Source organism: Uranotaenia lowii, chromosome 3 (assembly GCF_029784155.1).
Source record: "Uranotaenia lowii strain MFRU-FL chromosome 3, ASM2978415v1, whole genome shotgun sequence".
Lineage (NCBI taxonomy): Eukaryota > Metazoa > Arthropoda > Insecta > Diptera > Culicidae > Uranotaenia > Uranotaenia lowii.
In genome coordinates, this window is record NC_073693.1 from 352117781 (window position 1) to 352145697 (window position 27917).

Genomic DNA, 27917 nt, shown 5'->3' on the forward strand with positions numbered 1-27917 from the left:
CATGTTGAGACCAGATAATTATGAACCAAAAGTAAAGTATTTTGTGGAGTTTTTTCCGAGTAATCGAATGAAGGCTGTTTGAGCCGCCGCACGCTTCGGAAAATGAAGTTATGGCTGTTTTACCTTCAATTCCCCTACATTTTCAAATTGTTAAGAAAACGCATGTTCGGACTTGAAAATTTTGAATCTTTTTGGACGTATCTTGTGTGATTTTTTCCGAGGAATCCAATGGAGCCTGTTTGAGCCACCGCACGCTTTGGAAAATGGAGTTATGGCTGTTTTTACCCTCAATTCCCCTACAGTTTTTAATGGTTTAAGAAAAAATCATGTTCAGACTTTAAAATTTTGAATCAAATGGGTTGTATCTTAAGTAATTTTTTCCAAGGAATCCAACGAAGCCTATTTGAGCCACAGCACGGATAAGAAACAGAAGTTATGGCTGTTTTACCCTCAATTCCCTTTCATTTTTTCAAAAAGTTCAAAAAAACCATGATCAGACTTGAAAATTTTGAGCTAAACGAGACTTATCTTATGCAATTTTTTCCGAGGAATCCAATGGAGCCTGTTTGAGCCACCGCACGCTTTGAAATAGTGAGTTATGGCTGTTTTTACCCTCAATTCCCCTACATTTTTCAATGATTTCAGAAAAATGTAGGGGAATCGAGGGTAAAAACAGCCATAACTCACTATTTCAAAGCGTGCGGTGGCTCAAACAGGCTTCATTGGATTTCTCGGAAAAAATTGCATAAGATAAGTCTCGTTTGCTTCAAAATTTTCAAGTCCGATCATGGTTTTTCTGAATTTTTTGAAAAAATGAAAGGGAATTGAGGGTAAAACAGCCATAACTCCTGTTTCCGATGTGTGCGGTGTGTCAAATAGGCTTCCTTGCATTCCCCGAAAAAAATCACACATGATACGTTCCATTTGGTTCAAAATTTTCGAGTCCGAACATGCTTTTTCTGAGCTATTTGAAAAATGTAGGGAAATTGAGGGTAAAATAGCCATAACTTCTGTTTCTTATCCGTGCGGTGGCTCAAATAGGCTTCGTTGGATTCCTTGGAAAAAATTACTTAAGATACAACCCATTTGGTTCAAAATTTTAAAGTCCGAACATGATTTTTTCTTAAACCATTAAAAACTGTAGGGGAATTGAGGGTAAAAACAGCCATAACTCCATTTTCAAAAGCGTGCGGTGGCTCAAACAGGCTCCATTGGATTCCTCGGAAAAAATCACACAAGATACGTCCCAAAAGATTCAAAATTTTCAAGTCCGAACATGCGTTTTCTTAACAATTTGAAAATGTAGGGGAATTGAAGGTAAAACAGCCATAACTTCATTTTCCGAAGCGTGCGGCGGCTCAAACAGCCTATATTTGATTCCTCAGAAAAAACTCCACAAAATACTTTACTTTTGGTTCATAATTATCTGGTCTCAACATGCTTTTTCTGAGCTATTTCAAAAATGTTGGGCAATTAAGGGTAAAACAGCCATAACTCCTGTTCCTAATCCGTGCGGTGGCTCAAATAGACTTCGTTGGATTCCTCAGAAAAAATCACATAGGATTCATTCCATTTGGTTCAAACTTTTCAAGTCCGAACATGCTTTTTTCTTAAATTATTGAAAAATGTAGGGGAATTGAGGGTAAAAACAGCCATAACTTCATTTTCCGAAGCGTGCGGTGGCTCAAACAGCCTTTATTGGATTCCTCGGAAAAAATTACACAAGATACGTCCCAAAAGATTCAAAATTTTCAAGTCCGAACATGCTTTTTCTTAGCAATTTGAAAAATTGAGGGGAATTTAGGGTAAAACAGCCATAACTCCATTTTCTAAAGCGTGCGGGGGCTCAAACAGCATTCATTCGATTTCTCGGAAAAAATCACACAAAATACAACCCATTTGGTTCAAAATTTTCAAGTTCGAATAAGTTTTTTTCTGAAATAATTGAAAAATATAGGGGAATTGAGGGTAAAAACAGTCATAACTCCATTTTCTGAAGCGTGCGGAGGCCAGAACAGCTTTCATTCAATTCTTCAGAAAAAAATACATACGATAGGTCTGTTTTTATTCAAAATTCTCTGGTTAGACTCTGTTTTTTCTGGAATGTTTACAAAATATAGGGGAATAAGGGGTTAAAAAGGCATTACATCTCCGTTCGTAAGCTTGTGCGGCGTTTGAAACTATGTCCAATCGATTCTCCGGAAATTTTCGCAAAAGGAAAGTATATTTTCATAGATTTGGGTCATGTAGCACGAAAGATATTGAATTTCTTCGCGGTTTGTACACTTTTTTCCCCATTGTGCAACGGTTAAAAGCTAGAGCATTTTCATTATGGGAAATTTCATCGTGGATACCCTTAAGTTTGTTCGGTGATTCTCAAGAGCGTAAAGTCTTCGTCTCCTTAAGACCACATTGCTGGTGTTAGCTGTCAATTGTGAGCGTAGAAATGTTAAGTTATTCAAACCACGTTCAATTTTCATAAAGAATATCAGATCATTTTGAATATGTAACTTTTTCAATGTCATCCCCGCCGAGGGAGTAGACCTGAACAGGATCGCAGTATTGCTTCTGGTAAACGGAATCGTAGAGCATTTGGTGATTTTCACTTTAAGCTTGCATCCGCTCACAAAAGCAGAGAACGCGTCCAAATCTTTTTGAAGTTTCTTACAATCTTCCATCTTTTTACAGGCAGGGCAGGGCAGTAGATCGTAACCCGGTTTCGGTTGCCTGCATAGGGTAGTCAAGTCAAAACTCCAGCATATGTAACCTGCCTCTTTTTACGATTCAAGACTCAGGACCTCTTCCCTGACGACTTGAGGTCCAGCCTTTACTCGTAACTCGAAACTCGCTTGATTACCAAGACTATCGTACGTTCCTCCTCTGTTCGAGACCACTGCTTAGAGACCAACGACCTCTCCTTTAATGACTTGAGGTCATGGCTCTGATTGGTTTGGCTTGATGCCCTCTTCTCTTTGCCCGTCCGTGTGCTAATCGAGAGCAGCTTATCCTGTATACGTGCCTATCACCGCACACGTTCGGGGTTTTAACGAAACTACTCGGATGATTCCAGGCGAAGACGTTATCCTACACCGGCTCGAGTGACTCACCCGCCGACGACGTGAAGGCACTCTATCTTAGAGTATTCCACGGCTTGAGTACTCTTCTCCCTACGAGTTCGACTGCCGAGAAGATCAAGTCTCACCCCCGAAGCTTCCGTCGTAGAGAGCGCGCTATACTCAAAAACTGGCGCCGATTGACCGACGCCGAGGGCAGAGGTAAAAGATCTCTACTGCTGGCGATCCGTAACCAGCGTTTTCACTTGCTGCCAGCCAAGGTTCTCGTCAACTGTGCGTATTTCAGCGGCTAGACTACGCTGCCACGAGCTCCTACCTCTTCTTCGATGTCCATCTGGATTCCAGTCAAGCGCATCTCTGCAAATCTTGTTTTTATCTCTTAGCAGCGTGTGCCATCCATCTCCAATTATGTTCCCGAATCTAGATTTCTAGCACCTTTTGACGACACCGGCAATGAAGTTCTTCGTTTGAGATCCAGTTGCCAGGCTACCAAGCGTGGATGATATTCCGCAGGCAGAGATTCACAAAAATTTGCTGTTTTCGCTTTGTCTTCGCATATGTGCACCAAGTATCGCACCCTTAGCAATACGGATTTGACGTTTGAGTTGAAGATTTGGATTTAGGTTCGTAGAGCGATCTGGCGTGAGTGCCAGATGTTTCGAAGACTCGCAAACGCAAATCGGACAAATACCACATACCATGAAATTGGAAGGATTTTCTGTGTTGATTTCCATCGAATTGGTCTTTTCGACATTGATTTTGAGACCTGCTGCCTTGAGGCTTTCGGTGAGGTCGTCGAGTTTGCTTTGCATGTCTTGTTATCTTTATTCTGCGCCGCGCGTGAGGCGACGATAGTCGAATCACCCTAGTCACCCGATTCCAGTAGTCGCTTTAGGTGAGAAACGTCTTTTAGAATGAACTTTTTGAGTTCTTATCCTAACCTCTGTCACATTGGCTTCGGGAATAAGGTGACAAGACTCACGTGACTCCGACTCGACTCGACTATCGTCACCTCACGCGCGGTGCAGAATCAGGGAGAATATCGTCTGCCAGGTCAAGGTCGTTCAGTTGCTCCATTGTCGAAGGATTACACGGTAATCCTCGGTTTTGTCTACAGTCAATCGATCCAGTCAAGATCTTATCCATTACGATGAGAAAGAGTAGCCTCCTTGCTTGTTCTTAAAGATCGCATGGCGTCCTGTCTGCTCGATGAACGGCACCTCTCATTTCTCTATCGGCTTCGTTTCTCGCCCTTTGAGTTCGCAACTTGGCTTTGAAGAAGCTTGCTCAATACTCAGTAATTTCTGAGGTCCAGCAGTAAGTTGGTCTTGACCTGAAAAGCTTCGGTGCAGACTTCCTTATTAAAAACTTAGGCCTTCATCTTCGCTCTTAGATTGGCTGTTGACTTACAACCACAGAATTCCGCTATGCGCTTTCTTCACCCACTTAGTTCATATCATTTTTTAGTCATGGGCTCGCAAAGGTGGCTTCAATCACTGATGTTCAGTCCGGTTATCCAGAATCACGATACTGGTAGCTTCAGTGTTAAACAGTTCAATTTCTTGTGTCGCGAAGGCCTCTAAGTAGTACGCTTTGGCCTCTTAGGTTATCGCACCGACTACCTCAGTTAACCACCCAAGTGTTAAAATCTCCTCTAATGACTACAGGGGCTCATCCTGTCAATTCGTGGGTGACATTCTGTAGAGCTCCCGGATCGTCAAAACTATACATAAAAGATAGGAATCCGAATCCTGCAAACACCAGATTTATTAAAGTTTCTTCAGATAATAAAACCCTTACATTTTCCAATATTTTCAGTCTCCTCTCCGTTGACGAAAAGCAAGTTTACGCTGTGCCAACCATCGACAAGATGCGAGCCCTGTTCAACAACTACGAACTGGACACCCAGGTCAACGAATACGTCAGCCCACTTGAGAAGAAGGAAGAGGACGACTTTGTCGAAGCATTACTGGCAACCACCGTCATGCGAACGGCAATGACTTTCCTGCAGAAGAAGGGAGTCGTTACGGCTGACCCGAAGACTCACCATGAGCTGCTGAAGACCATCTGGTTCCACTTGTACTCGCGTGGAAATGGAAAAATTGGAAGCTCAGGCTTTGAGCACGTGTTCTTGAACGAAATCAGCAACGGAACCATGATTGGGCTGCATAATTGGTTGTATTTGTACGATCAGGAGAAGGCTGGCAATCTGGACTACCAGGGTTATCTGAAGAAGATGGATTTGGGAGGCGTGAGTGTTGCTTAGGGTAATCAAATGTTTCCACTCTTGTAAAATATCTTCATCATTTCAGAAAGGAGAAATCGCCAAAGTTCGGCTGACTTTCAACAAGCTATCGAAACCATCGAATTCGCTGTTCATCGCTACTTCTCCGGAGCTGGAGTTTGCCCTGTACACGGTTTGCTTCCAGTTGAGGGCCGATACCGAGTGTCCGTTGGCTTACAATGGCAAGAAGTTCACCATCAAGACGTTCACCTTCCGCTACCGGGGCAAGAATTTGATCGGCGGTGCCTGGCCCAACTTCTAACGGGATAACGGCCTTGTCATAGATAGTTAGATTGTTGGTTCGACTTGATAACATACTCAGAGTGATTGTTTGTTTATTAACGTTTTAAATGTGCACATGAAATTATCATTACACCGATTAAAGCCTTATTTTGTATTATAATTTACGATTGAACTGTGTTTGGAATTAATCACTACCCGCGTTAGCGCTGATGCTCAGTAGGCCAGAAAACAGGAGTTCAGTGATGCGTATCGACGCCCCGGCGCCTACTGATACAATTTGTTTGTTTCGCTTAAGTCAGCACCGTATCTAGGAACAGATACTTGATCTTCCGGTGAATGTCGCTGAAAGAAGAGTTTTGGACAGTTTTACACAACGTTTCTCAGTTTTACCAAATGATTTTTTTCAACAAATGATGAGCATTTGGATGCCTACTTACTCAAGAAAGGCAAACCAACCGATCGATACCCAGTCTGGGGCCAGTGCCTTTCGGCGGTTGATGCGCAAATTTCGAACGATAGATTCAGCTGCCACTTGCGGTTCCACTATAGGCGTTTTTGAGATGTACCTGAAAAGTTGTCAAAATAGCTCAGAGATTATCTGGGAATATCTTGTTTTTCGTTAAGCTTCAACAACATTTAAGAGTTTGAATCTTTAAACTTGATTCCGAATTCTGATTGTCAGATTTCAAATTTAAGAAAAAAAATTATAACTTACGGTAGTTTCCTTATTGTATCGATCAATTCTTTGCGGGTATTCATAATTATCGGGAATGCTGTCGTAGTTTTGACAAACTTATTGTGCCCTGCCAGGTATATTTCGTCGTGCAGCTCCTCCATAAATCCCCGTATCGCATACTTAGTAGTAGCATAGTTGCGGTACAACCCTCCCGGAAAATAGGCTGCTAGCGATGAGATCGCCACGATGTGTCCCCGCTGGCGTTGATACATTCCCGGCAGGAAGGCGTTGACGGTCTAAAATGAGAAAATAATTGTAAATCAGGAGAGGACTTTGAAAATTAAAAAAACTACTTACGTAAAAATTGGATAAGACGTTGCAATTCATATAACGTTGCAAATTTTCCGGAGTGTAATCGTCGGAAACCATAAACGGAAGGATTCCGGCATTGTTCACTAAAATGTCCACTGGACCAATATCCGCTTCAATCTTGCGCTGTAGGTCACGAATCTGATCAGGACAAGCGACATCTACCTGTGAAAAGTGAGCATAGATTTATTTTTTTCCAATAGGTGTTGAGTATTTCTATCTACGAGTAAATAGGGAAGAGGTGCCTGAGACAACGGTTAATAGAAGCTGTTTTTGATATTTTGATAGAATTTACTGCCATGTTGGCTCAAATACTTATTTTTGAATATTAATAATGTTTAATGAAGATCAGTTCATCACGAACTTTTGTGCCGATTATTAATTTATTTTTCACTCTTAAGTTCCCTCATCTTCGTTTTAGGTCCTTACTTCCGTCGTAAAAATTCACCGATACTGTCTCAATTTATTTAACTTTTTTCAGGAGTAAATTTAAAATATTTGCTTTCACCACAGCCAGGGGAGTTGTAAGATATAAGGTAATATGGGTTTGGTGTATGGAGTCTGGAGTTGCACATTATTATCTATATATCTATTCGCCAGCCCCATATATTTATCTTATAGTGGCAGCAAAAATTGGTATGTCCAATTAAAAGAAAACTGCCGAATTCGCTTCATTTCTTTGGAATGTTTAAGAAATGACCTGTAAAAAAATTATTAATCTCTTCAAAACTCATGAAACTCACTTTACTGCATCTGCATTTGTTTTCAATAGGGTGGTACATTTCTTTTTCGCTAAGGTGATCTATAAATTTAAAAACCTAAATAAGGCCGGAACAAATTTCAAATCCTTCTTTTGTCACTCGGAGTTGGAAAATCGCAAGGGGGAGGGGGGGGGGACAATAAAAAATAATGCTAAAACTGACAAATTGGAATAAATTGCTTTAAATTTTGTATGCAGCAAAATCGCATACAATAACCTTGCACAAAACCTATAAATCAAGTAGTTATTTATCGAAAAATTTCAATAAAATCATGAATACAAGTGGTGAATAAACTCTCATCTTCCACAATTTGGTTTTAAGTCTTGTAATCTTGAGGATATTTGAATTCCTTCTTTCGGGATTTTTGGAATATTCGAAGGGGGGGGGGGGGGCAATGGGTGGTTACAAAAAAAAATATTGATATTTGTTCCGGCGTTATAGGATAAAAATAAAATTTCAATGTCAAATAATACCAAGTTGGGAATAAAAGTAAGAAAAGGAACAAACAAAAAAACAAAAAAGGAAAAAACGACAAAAACTTTCAATATGATCATTATGGAAAAAATATCATTTTCTGGGCATTATAGCTAGTTTTGTCATTTTTGTCATTTTTGTCATTGAAATTTTCTTGTTTTTATTTGTTTAAATTAGGGGTTGTCAAATACATTTGATTTATTATCCGGGAAAACTCGACTTAAACCGGGCAATCTGTCAACCTTAGTTCATACACATATCAGGGGATTTTTTTTTTATTATCTGACGGGTTTGCGCCGGGGGTCTTCAGATTTTCCCCAAAATTGAAAATTTGGTTCATTTTTGTGACTTAAAAACACATGTATTTTTTCAGATTTATAACATTTTTATTTGTTGAGTTAGCTTCGGTTAGATTTTTTTGTAAATAAAAAAAACCATTTTTCAAAGCTACATAACTCTGTTGTTTCTCAACGTAAATTTTAAAATAGCGCATCAAAATGCATTGAAATTTTATCAGCTTTCCAAATAGAATAGCTGAAAAAAATTAAATAATGACCTTCAACATGAAAAGTTGTAAATAAACTTTAAACGGCGTCTAAAAGTACCTTCTGCACCACCGAATATTTTGCAAAAAATATCATTTTGTAGCTCGATTCAAGATGCAACTTTCATCTGAAGACACCAAAGTGGGCCATTAACACCTTGAAGAGTTATGAAATAAATAATGACAATAAATCTCTTTTTTTGCATCGAAAACAAACAATGGTCGAACAACTGCACTCACATATGGAGATAGCGGGCCTTATTCTGCGAGGCGAATGAAGTGACTCGGAGTCACATAAGTCGTAGTCACGTGACTATAGTCGTGGTATTCCGAGAGGCGACTCACTCCAGGTGACTATAGTTCATTGCTTCGTAGGCGAATGTTCATTTTGTCATGTTCATCGGATTCACCGTGCGAATTGTCAAAACATTTAAATATAAATGCAACATAAAAAGAAGGTAGTGCAACATTGAGTTTCTCGAATGACGTCGCTTTTATGAAGCATAGACAAATTAAGAATAATTTAGAATAAATTACATAGGTTCAAGTAAAGCAGCGATTTTTCAATTACTGGTATATTGATTTTTTAGCATCAGGAGCGTTGCAATTCGCGATTTTAGCTACTGTAGCGAATGTTTCACGAGAACTCAGAATCAATCAGCTTTTCTAATTTCGTGCTTTTAATTCAGATTCAGGAGCAAAAATAAAAAAAAAAAAGCTTTAACTAATAATTTCTCAATAATGATTCTGATACAAACTGCGAATAAAAGCTCATAATTTCAAGGGATTTGAGAATAATATTCAAAGATCGTTTCCAAACTTCAATTTCAAAGTTTCGAATCCCGATTCAAAAATAACTTCGTGATTTAGTTTTGAAATCGTTAAGTCTAGTCCACACTTGGCAACTTGAACTGCGATTTAGGTTGATGAGACTTGTTTATGTTTACAATTTGGTTGCTGTAAGTCTCCCATACTTGTCGGGAGACTTGAGACATGCATCTCTTCGTATAGTTCAAAATGTAAACATAAACGAGTCTCAGTAACCGGATTTGCAATTCAAACTGCCGAGTATGGGTGAGGCTTTAGACAGTTTAGATACACGATTCAGCTGAAATTTAAAAATTTCAAATTCAAATTTTCGATTTGATAGGTTAGCCATGCCTCAAAAGTTAAATCTCCTCTTTGATTTTTACAATTAAATATAATTTCACCGAATTTTCAAAATTTTGAATATGCAGAAAAGTTAATTAATTGCTGATTTTCGTTAAGTCAATGAGTTAATCTGTTTATCAAAGCCTTGAAGATCGAGTTTTCATTTCTTTTGACTTTATCATACAAATTTGCTATTTAAATTTAATGATTGTATGCCGAATGTATAAGTTTTGATTTGAAGCACCAAACTATGAATGTAAAGAAACTTTTCATGCCTAATCCGAGTACAACAAATCCAACATTTTCACAGTTTTTTTTTATCCATGCATCGCTTCAAGAATGAGAATTTAAATTTAAAAAAAATCGTTGATGATCAAATAAACAATGTCCATGTCTATTTTATGGCCTACTATTACATACGTATTCAACAGAATGTAATACCTTAGCATTTAAGTTTTTTTTTGTGCTTAACAGTTTATTGAAATTCATTTGAAATGACTTTCACCTAATGTAAATGCATTCTCAGGTGATTCAGATCACTTCGAGGTAATGCAAAGCGTTTTTCTGTTGATCGATAATTTTGAGCCAAAAACGTGGCTCTCAGTATGTTAATTTATTTCTTTGTATTTGCGTATAACTTAAGCTGTAGTACAGGCACTCCTGGACATAAAAAATGTCAATTTAATGACAGATTAAATTAGGTCAAACTTTTGCATAGATTATTGCGTCACCTATGTTTGTACTTTTTTAATCCTGACGCATCGAAATGAACCATAATGATAAAAATTCATCGTGAAAGCTGTCAATAAACAAAAATTAATCTGAAATCGCGGAAAAATTTGGAATACTTTGAAGGTAGACGATTTTTAACTCTTATTAGTAAAAAAATTGCCTTGCTTACTTTTTAATCATTGTTTTTTTTCTATAGAAACGTGACCAAAATATCATTGGAAAGACATAAGTAACTCAAAATCCGTCTGAACGTTCTTCCAGGTTGCCTGGATCTGAGCTGCTGATGGTGTCTTCCGAGTGCTTTGAGAAGTACAGCAACTCGATGCCGGAAGGAACGATTAGCCTAGATGATGTCGCCAAATTGTCGACGAGTTGGGACCAGAAATTTCTGCGTTATTCTGCGCCGACGAAAATGTTGGGTTGGTCTAAATGTCGACGCTGATTAATCGAAATTTATTGCCTTCGATGAAGGATTCTCGATAGAGAAAAAAGCCCAAATATGTATTTTACATACTCTAACATCAGTTTGAATTTAATAAATTGTAATCAAATTGTGAAAATGTGAAACGATCATATACGAAATCACCATTCTATTCGAATTCGGAGAAAGATCTTGAAAGGACCCTTAAATTATCTATAAAACTTACAGGATAGAATGAAGCGTTCAAATTGAAGTATATTTAAATAAAATAATTGAATGGTTTAAAGTGTTCAATAAATTCAAAATAGTTTTTCTGAATAGAAACCTTTTATTTTTTAAGTTGTTTTGAAAGATACAATCTTTGATGATCATTCAACCGGATTTCTAAAAAAATATGCCTTGATTGTATTTTAATTAAACATTTTTAATCTTATAATTTAAAGCTGTAAAAAGTTTTCTTTAAATTTTATCTTATCTAGAAAGTCTCAATTTGTTTTTACAAATAGGTGCTGACTGTGGTATCTTGATATAAATCGTCTTTGCGCTCCCACCATACAGACCATACAGACAATATATGAGAGCCCAACTCAACCGACGATGTTTAGCAATCGATAGCACAACTGACCTTTGTAGAGTGTAGCAAGCAATCAAGTCAGTTGTGCGGCAGTCTGGATTTGGATCTTAATAAGGTCTAGACCCGGGACACCACTCACTAGAAGCCCAATCAGGGCTTGCCAATTTAAGGCTTTTGCCCTTCCGGGTGGTCGAATCCCTCTATGCCTTTATGGGCGGTCAAATACCTCTTTGCCCTAGCGGGCGGTCGAATACCTCTTTGCCCTATCGGGCGGCCGAATCCCTCTTTGCCTAAAGGCCTTGTATGACCAGCGCTGGGTTGCCCTCAAGCACTAGCCCCATTCCTCCCTCCTCTCTGAGGGGAAATGCAAAAACACTGGCATGGATCGCCAATGTGGTGTCCCGGGTCTAGACCTTATTAAGATCCAAATCCAGACTGCCGCACAACCAGTGATGCCACATTTCTATCGGTATTTTGAAACACTAAAAAATCTTTTATCGGTATATAAATCCTAAAAATCGGTATGAAAATCAGTATTTGAGGTGGATATTCAAAAATGCTTACATTTTCAACTTCCTAACGTATTTTTCTTAAAATAGAAGCTCGCAATAAACAGCAAGTCTAAAAACTCTTATGAATGTTCATTTTAAGTTCAAAACTAGCTGACTTAATGTGTTTTAGCATATATTATTGCATTTTCTCCGTAACTTAGTTCTTGGTGACATTAGTTTACACAAAATGACGGTTTTGAAATTTTTACAGAACTTTATGTTCGTTATGACATGTACATTTTTATTTTTTATTTCAAAACTATCTGCTTTTGCTGACGAAAGCAAAAATCACAAATGAAAATTCAGCAGAAAATTCGAAATAAGTATTTCTCTTCGGCACTCATACCTACCTACCTAAGGGTCCAGCGCCGATTGACCGGCGCATAGGGCTGAGATAAAAGATCTCCACTGCTGGCGATCCGGAGCCAGCGTCTTCACTTGCTGCCAGCCAAGGTTCTCGTCAACTGTGCGGATTTCAGCGGCTAGACTTCGCCGCCACGAGCTTTTGGGCCTTCTTCGATGCCCATCTGGATTCCAGTCAAGCGCCTCTCTGCAAATCTCGTTTTCATCTCTTCGCAGCGTGTGCCCAATCCATCTCCACTTACGTTCCCGAATCTCGATTTCTAGCGCCTTTTGATGACACCGGCGATGAAGTTCAACGTTTGAGATCCAGTTGCCAGGCCACCAAGCGCGGATGATGTTCCGCAGGCACCGATTCACAAAAACTTGCAGTTTTCGCGTCGTCACCGCATATGTGCACCAAGTCTCACACCCGTACAGCAATACGGATTTGACGTTTGAGTTGAAGATTCGGATCTTAGTTCGTAGAGAGATCTGGCGTGACCGCCAGATGTTTCGGAGACTCGCAAACGCAAATCGGGCTTTTCTGATCCGGGTTTCGATGTCCTTCTTGGTACCACCATCAGGCGTAATCTGGCTACCAAGATACTGGAAGCACTCCACTGTCTCAACCTGTTGTCCAGCTACCACGAAATTGGAACGATTTTCTGTATTGATTTCCATCGACTTGGTCTTTCCGACATTGATTTTGAGACCTGCTGCCTTGGAGCTTTCGGTGAGGTCGTCGAGTTTGCTCTGCATGTCTTGTTGTGTTTGGGCGAGCAAAACAATATCGTCTGCCAGGTCAAGGTCGTTCAGTTGCTCCATGGTTGAAGGATTCCACGGCAATCCTCGGTTTGGTCTACAGTCAATCGATCCAGTCAAGATCTCATCCATTACGATGAGAAAAAGCAGCGGTGACAAAATACATCCTTGTCTCACTCCAGCAGTTACCGGGATTGGTTCGGACAAGACACCGTCGTGTAAGACCTTGCACGAAAATGCCTCGTACTGTGCTTCGATGAGATGGACTAGTTTCTCTGGGACCCCTCGTCGTCTAAGAGCAGCCCAGATGTTTTCGTGGTTCAGTCGGTCAAATGCTTTTTCGAAATCAACGAACACCAGCAGAAGAGAGTCCTGGAATTCGTTGATTTGTTCCAGTATTATTCGTAGCGTTGTGATGTGGTCCACACATGATCGTCCGGATCGGAATCCAGCTTGTTGCCGTCGGAGTGTAGCGTCGATTTTCTCCTGGATCCTGTTCAGGATAACTTTGCAGAGTACTTTAAGGGTTGTACAGATCAAAGTTATGCCACGCCAGTTACCGCACTCTGTTAGGTCTCCTTTCTTTGGGACCTTTACGAGGATACCCTGCATCCAGTCGGCCGGGAATGTTGCAGTATCCCAAATGTCAGCGAAAAGACGGTGCAACATTTGTGCTGACAAGGCAGGGTCGGCTTTGAGCATTTCAGCAGGAATGCAATCGATTCCAGGCGCTTTGTTGGATTTCATGTCCTTGATTGCCGCTTCTATTTCAGCCAGCGTGGGCGCTTCCGAGTTGACGCCATTAATGCGACTTACTGTGGGCGCCTCGAGCTGCGGGTTCTGTTGGCCATTGCTATTTGTAACTCGGAAAAGTTGATCAAAATGCTCAGTCCAACGCTTGAGCTGATCTGTTCGATCTGTCAGCAGCTGACCTGCTCGGTTTTTCAGCGGCATTCTTGCATTAGTCCTTGCACCACTAAGGCGGCGAGAAATATCATATAATAATCGGATATCTCCAATGGCGGCGGCTCTTTCTCCCTCTTCGGCTAGGGAGTTTGTCCAGGCTCTCTTGTCTCGTCTACAAGCTCGTTTAACTGCCTTTTCCAGCTCCGCATATCGTAAGCGGGCGGCTGCTTTGGCTGACCCGGTACATGCCTGCTCAATTCCGACTTTCGCCTTTCTCCGATCATCGATCATCCTCCAGGTTTCATCCGACATCCATTCACTTCGTCTTTCACAAACTTTACCGAGAGTACCATGGCTCGTCGTGATAAAGGCATTCTTGATTCCACACCACTGTTCTTCGACTGTTCCGTCTGTCGGCAGTTCCGAGGCTCGGGATTCTAGCTGTTCAACGTATGCCCTTTTCACCTCTGGATTCTCCAACCGCTGGTAAACGGTGGATAATGTGCAACACGAGACCCCATAGTGGTCATATCACCTCTTATTCACAACTCCTATCTCTACCTCCCCGCGGTGCCGGCTGGGGTGCGAGTAACCTAAGCGGAGATCGGGTACCCAACCCCGGTGGATGCTTTGGTCGCATGCAGACTGAGAAGGTGGCCGCACGCGTCTGTTCCCCAGGTCAGGGGCGGCGTGCAACAACAACCGAGCGTCTGTTCTCCAGGTCAGGGGCGGCTCAAACAGCGTCTGTCTTGCAGCAAGCGGCTGAATTTATGAAATGCAGCTCCCGCCAGCTAAGTCCAAGATGGCAGCCCCATCGCGGGATAGGGACTTTAGGCTAACAACCTACTGCTCCTGATACCTTATATTGTTACAGAAACTGAGAGAAGAGATAACCGAATTGGAACTTTGGCAACGACTTTTAGCATGAAAACACGGACTAGAATTGGAACTTGGAATGTTTTGACCCTTGCCCAGCCAGGAAAGCTGGCTCAACTTGCTAGAGAAGCTAGCCGCCTCAAGCTAGAGATATTGGGACTGAGCGAAGTCCGTTGGCCTAACACTGGAGAACACAAGACACAGTCCGGGCAAGTACTGCTTTACTCTGGCATACGAGGAGAACATGCTACTCGGGAACGAGGAGTTGGTTTCCTGTTAAGCCCGCAGGCCCATGCGGCCCTCATAAGATGGGAACCGATAAACGAAAGAATAATCGTAGCCAGATTCAGAACACGGGTTAGAAACCTTACAATGGTCCAGTGTTATGCGCCAACTGACGTTGCCGATTTGCAGGAGAAAGAGCAGTTTTACAGTCAATTGAACAGCGTGGTTGAGAGAATTCCGAAGGGTGACATTCAAATCCACTTAGGCGACTTCAACGCAAAGATTGGCTCCGATAATCAGGACTTTGAGCGCATCATGGGGCGCCATGGTCTAGGACAGATGAGCGAAAACGGAGAGCTGTTTGTAGAATTTTGTGGCAACAACAACATGGTGATCGGTGGATCGCTCTTCCCCCATCGACCAGCACATAAGGTCACTTGGGTATCCCGAGATGGCCGAACAGAAAATCAAATTGACCACATCTGCATCAGTCGAAAATGGAGAAGGAGCCTTCTTGATGTCCGCAACAAACGAAGCGCAGACATTGCATCCGACCATCACCTCGTCCTTGGCGAGATACGACTGAGGGTTGCGCGTGTCCAACGGCGCGAGGAGAAAGTCGGGTGTCGATACGACGTTCGGCACTCATAACTGAATGGAAATTTATTTTAAAAGTTACCGTTTTATAAGAAAAATAGGGGCATGGCAAGCACCTTCAGGTTACACGTTGTTTAGGCATATAATTAAGTAAAAACTTGAGACTCTGATGTTTGGCTAAAGTGGGATGTAAATTTGATAAATTCGCTAAGGCAATAGAACCTGGTCAACCTAAAGGAAATTTTAATTTAGTAAGCACTTACAAATCCAATGGCTTTTTGATGTTCGAGGTAAATATGGGCCCAAGTTTATGTTCTTCGTTTTATTTTTTGGATTTTCGCCAATCTGACCATTTCAGTTTTTAGTATTAGATATGAGTTCTAGCGATTAGAAAAAGAAATGATTGCAGAAAGTGGAGAGAGTTGTTGCTTCAATTTTGTATAGCCAATTAAAAATTAAAAAAAAAATACAAACACATACAGGATCTCAATGAAACTTGAAGTTTCCTCGAAGAGATTCCTTTTTCTTAACTCTAAGCGTACATCTTTCGAGGATATGATGGATAGCATCTCACAAATGCTAAAACCACCAACCCACAGAAAGTGTACTATGTATGCCGTGACCGGGATTCGATCTCATGCCCGTTGGCTTAGAAGACTTGATGGCTATCCTCTACGCCACGGGCTGCGACTTTATAAAAAATCACGAGATGTGCTCTAAAAGAAAGCGTTTTTCCGAAAAAGATTTAAAAACACATAGTTTTACTATAACTGAAAGCACAAATTCTGCCTGGCGTGGTCTTTAATTCTGCGATTTCTGCAGTTAGGTACTTATGATATCATTTATTTGGCTAACAAGATGCAGAAGGATTGAAGATTATACCGATGCTTTACATACCGTGTATCTGATTGCACTTTAAATTGAGATTGACTTTAAGAAACTTCTATTGGCAGTCGCAGATGGTCAATATCAGCCTTGTGCTTAGTGCATTGGCTTTGAGGTTGAGTAGAGTACCATAATAGTGTATCATTTGACAGAACAAAGGAACAAAACAGCGCGAAAAACTGAACGAATTATGAGAGTGAGCCGTGGAGATCTTTGCAGAATACTTTAAAAGTTGTACAGTTCAAAGTTACGCCTTCCAGCTACCGAACTTTGTCTTCTTTCTACGGGACCTTTACGAGGATAGCTTGAATGAAGTGGGAATATTGAAGTGGAATGAATTTTAAATTAAAATCTTAAAAATCGGTATGAAATCGGTATGTTTTGCCAAAAATCGGTAATCGGTATATACCGATTCTTGGTCAAAATTTTGCTCAAAAATCGGTATAAATACCGGAAAATCGGTATGTGTGGCATCGCTGCGCACAACTGACTTGATTGCTTGCTACACTCTACAAAGGTCAGTTGTGCTATCGATTGCTAAACATCGTCGGTTGAGTTGGGCTCTCATATATTGTCTGTATGGTCTGTATGGTGGGAGCGCAAAGACGATTTATATCAAGATACCACACTGACTTCAAAAGTCACTTGCCACCGACTTGAATAACGCTATTCTAGAATTTGATTTATATAAATCACATATACAAAAATCAATACACGATTATTAATGGAATTATTCATGAACTGATTAAATAGATTCAAAATTGGCTTCTGGAATAAAAACTTTTAATTTAATATTGATTTTTTGTATATTTTTCATCCAAGTCACTTACGAAATAGGTAACGACTCTAAAAGTCACTTGCCACCGACTCGAGTCACGCCATTCGCCTCTGAGAATACGGTGACAGTTAAAAAAAGTTCATTCAAGTCACCTAAAGTTCATTGAAGTCACGGCATTCGCCTGCTAGAATACGGTGACTCTAAAAAACCAAGTCACTTCACGTCACTCGCCTCGCAGAATAAGCCCCAGCAAGCACTTCTAACAACATAGAAACAAAAGAACTTATCAAAGCTGGTAAAAAACACTATTTTGTCGTCCTTTTCAGACTGCCCTTACTCGCATAACAGTCCCATATGAATTTTCGTCATTTTAGGTCAACATAAGGCTTTAACATAAAGGACTAAAAAAAGAGGTTTTGTTCTAGAAATTTCGAAAATAATATCAATTCGTGGCTGTCCTATATGAAATATTCCTAGATAACAGTCCCATATGTGAAATACCACGGATTTGGTTACTTTTCAATGTTTCTTTCGGTGAAATAGTCTTTGGTTTATTGCTTTGAATCATTTAAACATTTTTTTAACTCACTTGATGTCGAATGATGCACACTAGTTTTCGAAGGCAGGTCTGACTTTCTTAGGAATGACTTCCTGAGACACATTCCACCGTGACGTGAAATCGCTTTTCCGGACTTTTCTGCACTGTTATCATTCTAGAAGTCAACCAATTTACTTGAAAATGAAAAAAGTTGTAGCAAACGGTCGCAAATTGAATTTCCTTCAAAATAAATATAATTTTGTCATTTTAAAATTTATGTTGTTTTTGTTGTGGTTGATTACTTTTGAGACGTGAATTCACGCTAGAATTAACCATTTCGGATTTAGTACATACATCTTTGACTTCCTGTTCTCTCTGTGAAAATAGAATATCGGTGTCTTCGAAGGAGTTGTAAAGAAAACAATTACTCACAATTTGATGTGCGGAGCTTTTCGAACGAACAAAGTTATGATTATTTGAAGTTGTGACGTGAATTCACTCAGTTCAAACAGAACAGGGTAGTTGACTGAATTCACGTCACGAAATATAAAGTTATACTGTGGTTATACTGAACCATTCTTTGGAGTCTTCAAATTTGATGTACACTTTCAAAAACGATATTTTGTTGTTCCGAATTTTACAATCATAAATTTTCAGTATCTGCACCTAACTTTTTCCTTATTTTGATTGACACTTGAATAGCAACATATTGAGGGATCATGTGTTAAAATTACTACATTTAAAGATTCACCAAAAAAAAATTTATTTTTACTTTTTCAATCTTTTTGTATTTTTATTTGAAAATAATGAACTTATTAAAAAAAATCAACTAAATTATGCTCGATTTGTAAAAATCCGACCATTTGGAGGGTCAAAACAGCTTTCAGAGCACATTATTCATATAAAATTGTACAAGAAATCAAATTTTGTGACGTGAATTCACTCATTCGCGCTGTTGTAACTCAGCTAGATTCCAACCGATTTCTATAAATTTTAGAGTTTTAGAATCGTCTTATCATTTTCAAAGAAAATTCTTAGTTTTTTATTTCAAAAAAGTCAGAGTTTTCTCGTAGAATTAAAAACTTTCCTTTTTTTGTGACGTGAATTCACTCATTTGCGACTGTTTTTGTTCGCTTTTCAAACCAACTTGGATATAAAAAAATTCTTTTTTCTACAAAATGAAGCCGTGTTTTTTGGCTTCTGAACATACTAAAAATATTTCCAAAAAAAATCATCCATATATTGAAATTAAAGATTTTTTAAAAGTTGTCAAAAACACCACGTTTTTCAACAAAAAAACTGATTTTCAAAATCATTTTAAACATGTGTAAAAAATTTTTTCTCTTTTTTCCGTTGGTTTTGTGTGATTTGAATTATCTAAATTTTAGACAATTTTGAGATTTTTTTATACGCGAACGGATAAAAATCTCTTTTGAGCGGTACAAGCGCGTGGAATGTGTCCTGAGCGAAAAACTATCGGATGCAATATAAATTGTAAAAAGATTCAACTTACAATGTGGAATTCATGATATTTTTTTGCAAAAGTACACCCATAGAAGAGGTTGCAAAAATCCAATGCCTATTTAGCATATCTCTGTGCCGATAATGCGCTGAAATGTGCACTGTGCCGAAGACGGTATGTTTGAAAAACCGTAACTGGCATAAGGACTCGGCTCCCAACCAAAATGATGACCACTACATTCAAGCGAAACAAGAAAAACATTTTATGGGATTGCCTTCCTATTGGATAATTCATCCCAGAAACAAGAAAATAAAAATTAAAACTACAGCGCTGTGGTGAGAATCAAACTCAAATCACCAATTGTATCGTCTTGCCAGTCCGACATCCTAACCAGTGTACTATTCGAGCTTCATGCAGGACGAGGTATATTTGTCATAGGCTTTCTGTTACCGATCAATCACAAAAAAACGTACAACGGCGGCTTCCCGGCGTTTGGCCTCCTTTCAATGCAATCCTTTGTCTTAAGATGGAAACGGGAAAGGGAACGGGAGTGAAGGAACGGGAAACCCATTGAATGAGAACTGTGCTTTGCTTACTGCCTGCTATTACATACACACGCTATATATACACAGCAGCCAAAGCTTGGCCAGTGGAAGAAATATTTCTGTTGTTGCTTTTGCTACACATGCGCAGCTTAGCCAGTGGTTGTTTGCCGGTAGATTGAATTGAAGCAATGTTGTTGTTGTTGCTTTTACTACATTCACACGCACAGTGCTCAGTTCGCTCGCTGCCTGGTGTTGGCCGGTATTTATTTCTATCCTTCTTCGTCTTGTGATGCGATATGGAGGGACGTGAATTCGTTTTTATTTTGTTTCTTTCAGACATACGCAATTCGGTTAACTTGGGAGGTTAATGCCGGTGGGAGCAAATCGAATCAGCACCGGTCGCGTTATCTTCTTGTACCAATGATGCCTGGTACCAATGATGCCGCCATTGGCACAGAGGCTGAACTGTGGGTGTATGTTTCTTTTTCTGACAATTGCATTTAGAAGTTCAAAAATGATCAAATTTAAGTCTTAGAAAGTAGCTTGGTGAGAAAAATATATTTTGTATGGGACTGTTATGCTAGTAGATTCGAAAAAGGTTTCAAATATGGTCGATTAACAGTCCCATAATGAATAAAAATGGTGCACTCGACCTTACCAATAACCCAATTTCGAAAATTTCAGGTCTAACGATTTATTATGACAACCTAGAAATGATTTTCGTTTATGCTGAAAGTGGTGGTTACAATTTAAAAATATATTCCAAAACAGAAAAAGCTGATTGTCTCGCTTGCTTATTTTTGTATATGGGACTGTTATGAAAGAAGGGGCGGTAGATTGTTGCAGCTTAACTGACTTCATGTTATATCCAAAAATCTAATAACGTATTCGTTTAAACCCAGTTTTGCACCAGGTCACAACAAGCTATGCACATTTTACTGTCATTTTTAGAAGTTTATGCGCTAAGTTTTGCATCCGTGATTCCCCAGATTTGATTTAAAATGGACGGTGAAACACTGAAGATTCGTGTGTGAGCGATCGAGGTAGCAAAACACTGACGACGAATTATGTTCGTTCTAGTGTGGTAAACCTCAAAACTGGGCGAATGTAGAAAACGAATACGGTAGAAGCATCATGTTTTCATCATTTTACAGCCTGGGCTGGCCATACTGAGCTCTTTGATTATTTCTACAACATTTGTGCCACTTTCTCATACTTTTTTGATCAATGGGAAAGGATTTTGGTGTCCAGTGCTTAGCTCCCGATATAAAAACTATGTAAAGCACGTCTATATTTCATATTTTTAATCACATTTCTGTGATCCCAAACACAGGGACTGAACCTTCTACTATTGGCATTGATTATGCTTCACAATGATCTTTGATCGAAAAATTAATAAGTTATATAGTATATGACCAGGTTGTAAAAGCAACTTTCCCATTATTAGTTATATCACTTAAACCAGGGGTGAGCAACCTTTTGAACCAACGGGCCAATTTAAATTTGAAATCTTGCCGGCGGGCCGCACTTAAAATTTTTTTTTTGTGATTAGAGCTTCACAACATAACATTCAAAAACACATTCATAGCTACAAATTTTGGGAAAAACATATCAGAAAAAGGAAAGATAAAACGATTTCACGTGCTTAAAAACAGTAATTCAACACGGCTTTTTAAATACCCGACATTGAAAAAGTACCTCGCTAAATCTTTGTCATTTTTAAATTCTTCAATTTATTAATAGTACTTCTTGGTGAGCATTCGTTCTTATAACATTGTTGTTTAAACCGATGGTACTATTCGTCATCACTTACATTTAAAAACTTTCTGGAGCATACCACAATGATATGTAACTAAGAGTGTGATAAAAAGATTTGTAAAGAAATCATTGTCTTCTTAGCGTTGTACTTTTGATCGCTATTTGACTTTCTGTTTTTTTTTTCACAATTAAAACTTGTCCTCAAAGCCTAGATGTTTTTTTCTATAAACGTTAAAAAAAACCCCGTTTTTTAAATTGGATCATTGCATTCAGATGTTGAGCAAGGTTGAAAAATGTTCAATTTCATATTTTTTAGTCAACCATTTTCCAAACTACATTCTTGATTTTAGAATTTTTATCCTCATTTTTAATTATTTTTAATCTTATTTAGATATCACTGCGATAGGATTTCTAGAGCAGATTTTGACACTGGTAATGTGGATTGCGAATTATAAGTGAAATAACTCAATTTATCGATTTTTGTGATAAATTTTCTATAAAATTTCTGAAAAAAAACATCACAGAAAATCGTCAAAGATATTTTGGGTGGAATCAGAGAATTTCAGATATCTATTTTTTTCAAAAACTAACAATTTTTGTGGGTAACTTTGATGCCGGCTGATTCATGATGATAAACAATCTAAAATTGTTCACCAAGACTTAATTATTTAATTTTCGTCAATATTCAGAAATAAAAAATATATCTCAGGTTTTTTGTTTATTTTTTTTGCCAGTATTTGAATGCTAACAGAACAAACATTTTTGCCGAATTGGATAGAACATAGGTCGGCAACCTGCGGCTCGCGAGCCGCATGCGGCTCTTTTGATGTAAAACTGCGGCTCTTCAATTAATTAATTGATTCAATAATTGATTTTTGTGAACTGGCTCACGGATTTTTATAGGTCCATAAGAAAATTTTAAAATTTCATCATCTGTAGGAACAAGCGGAAAGGATCAAATGACAAAATAACATTTTTCGGAGCCTAATTTTACATTTTTTTTGCTTTTTACTGTTTTTTACTGTACGGAGATCATGATTAAATTTATCATATACGGTAAATGTAAAAAATAACTGTTGTTTTAAAACAACAAAACTGGAATCTAATTATTAATTTGCAACACCACTTGTTTTGCTCTCTATGAAAATTGATCAGTAGAAATTTCCATAATCTAATAGAATTAATCATCCATTTCGAAAAATATTAACCTCTTTGACTAAAAATATTGGAAAAACCAACTAAAAAAAACCAATCTATTCATGTTTGAATTGAAACGATAATTTTAACGTTATATCAGTATTGATATCTCATAAGCATTGCCCGGTTTACCCAGGGCTTGCCCAGATTTTAAAAAGAAAAAATTTAGAAATGTCAGGTCCGGTCCGGTTGCCTGGATATCGAGGCAAAAGACCCTGTTTTTCCAGGATTGTTCATAATTTTTACGAAATTCCAATTTTCAACGTGTTTTGAAGAAAAAAATTCGCAGGCTATTTTTGAAGTTGTGAAATAAGATTTGAACGCCGCTAATATGGCTTCGGAAAAATTATTTTTCATGTGTTTATTTTTCAACTTTTCTCTTGCGTTTTTATGGAAAATAGGGATATTTCCCAGTTTTGAATAAAAAATTTAGAAAAACAAAGCCCGGATTTTCCCGGCTTGAATACTACAGAAAAATTCTAGAATGCTTACTCAATAAACATCGGGTTTAAAAAAGTAAATAGATACATGAAATTCGAATGCAAAATTCCAAAACTAAGAATTGAGAAATAAAAATTAAAGTTTGACAGCTTTCCAAACTCCGATCAGCAATGAAAAGGAATGAATAATTCAATTCGGAAAATCTATTTGAAAATGTAATACCAGGCCAAATACTTGTTAGCAATAACAAAATTTGTCTTTTCAGCCTGAAGCAGTTTTTTTATAATTAAATTGTATGTATTGAAATGAAAATATAAACCTTTGAGTCTTGAAACACATTTTGAATTTCAAGTGTGATGTGTGCAGCCATTATTTAATAAAAGCGCACAAAGTTTCAGTAACCGACATATTTTTATCGTCATTTTCGATTAAGAGCAGTGCTGATAAATGTCGCTCACTATCGTTCGACTTTAACATGGTAGCCTATGTCAATGTCATCTCTATTACACTCCTGTCACCAACGAAACGGTCATAGCATTCGTTTTTTCTGTCATACTGTTGCTGACAGAAATTTTGTTGCATGACATTCGTCGGCGATACATATTATTTGTTTTGCGCGTTTGTTAATTTTGTAATTTGTGTGGCATTTTCGCTCGGTTTTTCATAATTAAAATGCTTTCTCCGGGAACGTCTGGACCTCAATTGCCTGAAACTCGCACTGAACACAGGGAGCGGAACACAAGGGAGCGTGCCTTAAAACTCTGAGTAAAATTCTGTATCGATTGTAAACAAATTTATGCTTGAAGGTTTGTATCAATAAAATACAAATGTAAAACTTGTGTTGTGATTATCATTTTAATTCTTTTCAGCTATGTTTAAAATCTAGAGGTTCAAAAACTACCGTGCTGAATGAAAAAGTTTTTCAAGTTCTAGATCTTGGATAGATGGAGTCTAGCGAAAAACAAAGGCTTCATCCCCAGCCAGATCCGTTCTCCCAAAAGCTCTTCGGAACGTCACCTTTATTGGGACCAGTTATCAAAAAGTGCTTTTCGCTTCCTTTCAACCATGGTCTAGGTGTACCAGGCGTTTCCGGTTCAGGCACTTCCCAAGACCACACAACCACGCCAAGTTCTGATCCAGATAAACGCCAGTCTTAACGAACTACCCACCAACCGTAGGATAGGGTGTGTCCACGGTTCAGGGATATCTTGGGACGACCACCACCAAAGACTCGGCAGGCAGCTGGTCTACATTCATGGTCATCGACCAGTCCAAGGTCATAGTTCGTCGGCAAGCAATTGAAGTAAAAAAGTCCCAAATTCCCATTATTTCTGACCTCCCCTTAAAATGTTACCTATAATATATTATTAAAAATATTTACGTTATTATTTTAATAACACGTCCGAAACTCTTACTAAGTACATATTGATTAATGTTCCATCCTTTTGATACTTCCCCTTCGAAAAATTTGCAGCAAGTGAAGCCAACCATATGTTAACGAGAGAATTTGCTAGCCGTCTTTCCATTCAGAGCAAAAATTCACACTTAGTTTCTGAAGTTAGCATTTTGTGCATTAGTGGATGTTATGATGACAGAGAGCATTATTAAATAACCATCACGTTGGCTCAGATGTCACTCATTTCAAAATGTCGCGATATCCTACCGTATGTGACGGTGATATGATACATGTGTTGCATGACAGTGATACCTCCGAATATATCAATATCGCATGACTTTGGCTACTTGATGGTAACCATTTACCTGCCCTGATTAAGAGTTAATCACCGTTAATGTTTTTCAATAAATTTTTGTTTTTAAACTTCAAAAGTACTGTTTTTTATATTATTCGGCACGAATTTTCTATGAATACTACAAAATCATATTATCACAGCTTCATACTGGTTAAACCACCATATTTTCCTTTCATCTAAGCTTTAGCAAGCATTGATGAACAAAATACAATAATTGTATTTTTTCATTCAATTGGACGCACAATACTGAAGATTCACATGTAAAAAATGAGATTTTTTAATTTTCCAGATGCATAAAATTCTGAAGACACGTTCGTTTGTTGTCATGAACTATGAAAATTCTACCAGTTGTCAGGAGCATAATTTTTTAAGATTCAAAATTTCGACTACATAAATTTTAGTTGAATGTTACCTCGTACTTTTGGATTTTGGAAAGGATTACTTAATCTGGAGAATGACTTAAAAAAGCTTGACATTAAAAAAAAAAAAATATTTCTCTTTACTTTGTTATTACAAAGGCTTTCCTTTGCCAAAGAAATTTGAAATATTCTGCCTTTGTAAATATTTTCAAATCTTTCACTTTAACATCATGCATATTATTCATTTGAGCTTTATATGAATTTAAAACTTTCTTGACTCGTATTTAAAGTGATAAACAATCAAAACATGTTAGAAGAGTTTACGATCCAGAAGAAAATCCATACTGAATGGTTATCAGAAACAGATTAAAAAGAAAAATCCAAGAGTAATAAAATACTTTAATGGGTTTAAAGTTACTTTTGTAAAACTAATGTTCATCGATCATTCATATGTTTTGATTTTTTTTCAAAAACAATAAATATTTAATGTGGCTCTTTCAAACTCTAAAATTTTGAAATTTTGAAGTTTTTGGCTCTTCTGACTCAAAAGGTTGCCGACCTCTGGGATAGAATAATTTAAAAAAAAAATCTGCTGAGCATATATTTTATCATTCAACTTTATTTTTACTTGAAATGTAAATAATGACTTCACTAAACGGGCTTCGAAACTCCTTTGAACATGTGTAGGTTTCGATAATTGGCTGGTCTTCCGACTCACTATAATGGATTTTGCTCTCAAAGTGGTAGGAGTAAAATAGTAAGGGAAAAGTATGCTGAATAAATAAAAACACTCCAATATTACGTTATGCCAATTAAAAACACTGCATTTAAGCCTAAAACATGACATAATAAACGCTTAAAATGCCAGAAAAAAGTTAACAAACTGTATTCCTAACTATCCATTGTAGAAAAAAATTAAGGCATACAAATTTGAAAAAAGCTTCGCGGGCCGCACAAAAGGGTCTCGCGGGCCACAAGCGGCCCGCGGGCCGCGGTTTGCTCACCCCTGACTTAAACAATACGATACTCAGAATTTTGGTTATAATTTAAAGTCAGTTATGCTGCAAACACTCTACAAAGCACGAAAAAGTAGTGTTTTTACCAGCTTTGATAAGTTCTTTTGTTTCCATGTTGTTAGAAGTGCTTGCTATCTCCATATGTGAGTGCAGTTGTTCGACCATTGTTTGTTTTCGATGCAAAAAAAGAGATTTATTGTCATTATTTATTTCATAACTCTTCAAGGTGTTAATGGCCCACTTTGGTGTCTTCAGATGAAAGTTGCATCATAAATCGAGCTATACAATGGTATTTTTTGCAAAATATTCGGTGGTGCAGACGGTACTTTTAGACGCCATTTAAAGTTTATTTACAACTTTTCATGTTGAAGGTCATTATTTAATTTTTTTCAACTATTCTATTTGGAAAGCTGATAAAATTTCAATGCATTTTGATGTGCTATTTTATAATTTCCGTTGAGAAACAACAGAGTTATGTAGCTTTGAAAAATGGTTATTTTTTATTTACAAAAAAATCTAACCGAAGCTAACTCAACAAATAAAAATGTTAGAAATCTGAAAAAATACATGTGTTTTTAAGTCGCAAAAATGAACCAAATTTTCAATTTTGGGGAAAATCTGAAGACCCCCGGCGCAAATTGTCAGATAATAAAAAAAAAATCTCCATCAGTCAACTCGGCAAATAAGTAATAGTTCCGAGATCGAGTGTACATCTTACACATACGATACTTGCAACTGTTCATGTATTTCAACTAGATATAAGAAAATTATTTTTAAAAAACTTCTTCTTTTCAATCTCTATTGAAAAAGGTCATCATCAGCGTATATGAAACGTTGTTGCCTTGCCTAAAATTCTCCTACTTCACTAACCTGATACGCAACAGCTTTCACTCCGTAGTAGCGCAGTTCCAGAACGGTCTTCATTGAAGCCTCCGCATCCAAATCGGCCACAACCACATGGCAGCCGACCTTGGCCAGTTCCAGGGCAATTTGCCGCCCCAAGCCGTTGGCGCCTCCAGTCACCAGAGCTACCCAGTCGCGGATATCTTTCGGTCTGCGGCAGCGAAAACTTTTTAGCCACAAATAAATCGAAAGTGGAATCACTTTTGCAATGTACACTAGAAGTTTTAGGACCACTTTAAGCCCCACTAGCACCTTCTGGAGGAAAGTTTTTTGGGGTAAAGGATCTGCCGGATGATACGGGAGTTTTTGGAACTCTACTAAACTACCCATCTTTGAGTATTTTGTTGGATCAAAAACAAAAACAACCTCAATTGCAACAAAACGCGATCGATACTGAATCAGCTCCTTTTGATCCAACGAGCCCACAAGAATTGAATGCACTTACAATTTTGCGCTATGCGCACGCGGGTGCATTTTTATTTATTTAAAAAAAATGAACTCCTTGGTCCGGCCGAAGTACATGAATGTTAATGGTTATAACTGTGTACTGGCTGACTGACTGATTGTGTTAAGTACCGATCGATGGTTCAAGCTTAAGCACATGCTCGGAACTTGCCCGCTTGAAGGTTAAGGGTAGAATGCGTTTTTCGAATCAATGAAGCTGAAAAAAGGGATTCATGTTTCGCGGTTTCAAGTGTCTAGTTGAATCATGATAATAAAT

At 38.3% G+C, this 27917-nt stretch overlaps 2 protein-coding genes across 3 annotated transcripts in view; one reads left to right on the plus strand and one right to left on the minus strand.

Annotated features, from left to right (window-relative positions):
• The window catches only part of LOC129754525 (endoribonuclease CG2145-like), an 18891-nt gene extending 13126 nt beyond the window's left edge, over nt 1-5765 (plus strand). For both annotated transcript variants that reach the window (XM_055750653.1, XM_055750655.1), the window contains 2 exons: nt 4893-5325; nt 5387-5765. In XM_055750653.1, the coding sequence (XP_055606628.1) occupies nt 4893-5325; nt 5387-5620 (667 nt within the window). In that variant the 3' untranslated portion in view covers nt 5621-5765. The remainder of the gene's footprint in view (nt 1-4892; nt 5326-5386) is intronic.
• LOC129754526 (estradiol 17-beta-dehydrogenase 11-like) lies at nt 5401-27600 on the minus strand. The gene is made up of 5 exons (XM_055750656.1): nt 27164-27600; nt 6635-6811; nt 6317-6573; nt 6039-6167; nt 5401-5943 (listed from the first exon to the last, which is right to left on the minus strand). The coding sequence occupies exons 1-5, from the start codon at nt 27524-27526 to the stop codon at nt 5892-5894; spliced, it is 978 nt and encodes a 325-aa protein (XP_055606631.1). The 5' UTR covers nt 27527-27600; the 3' UTR covers nt 5401-5891.
• Between the last annotated feature and the right edge of the window lie 317 nt (nt 27601-27917).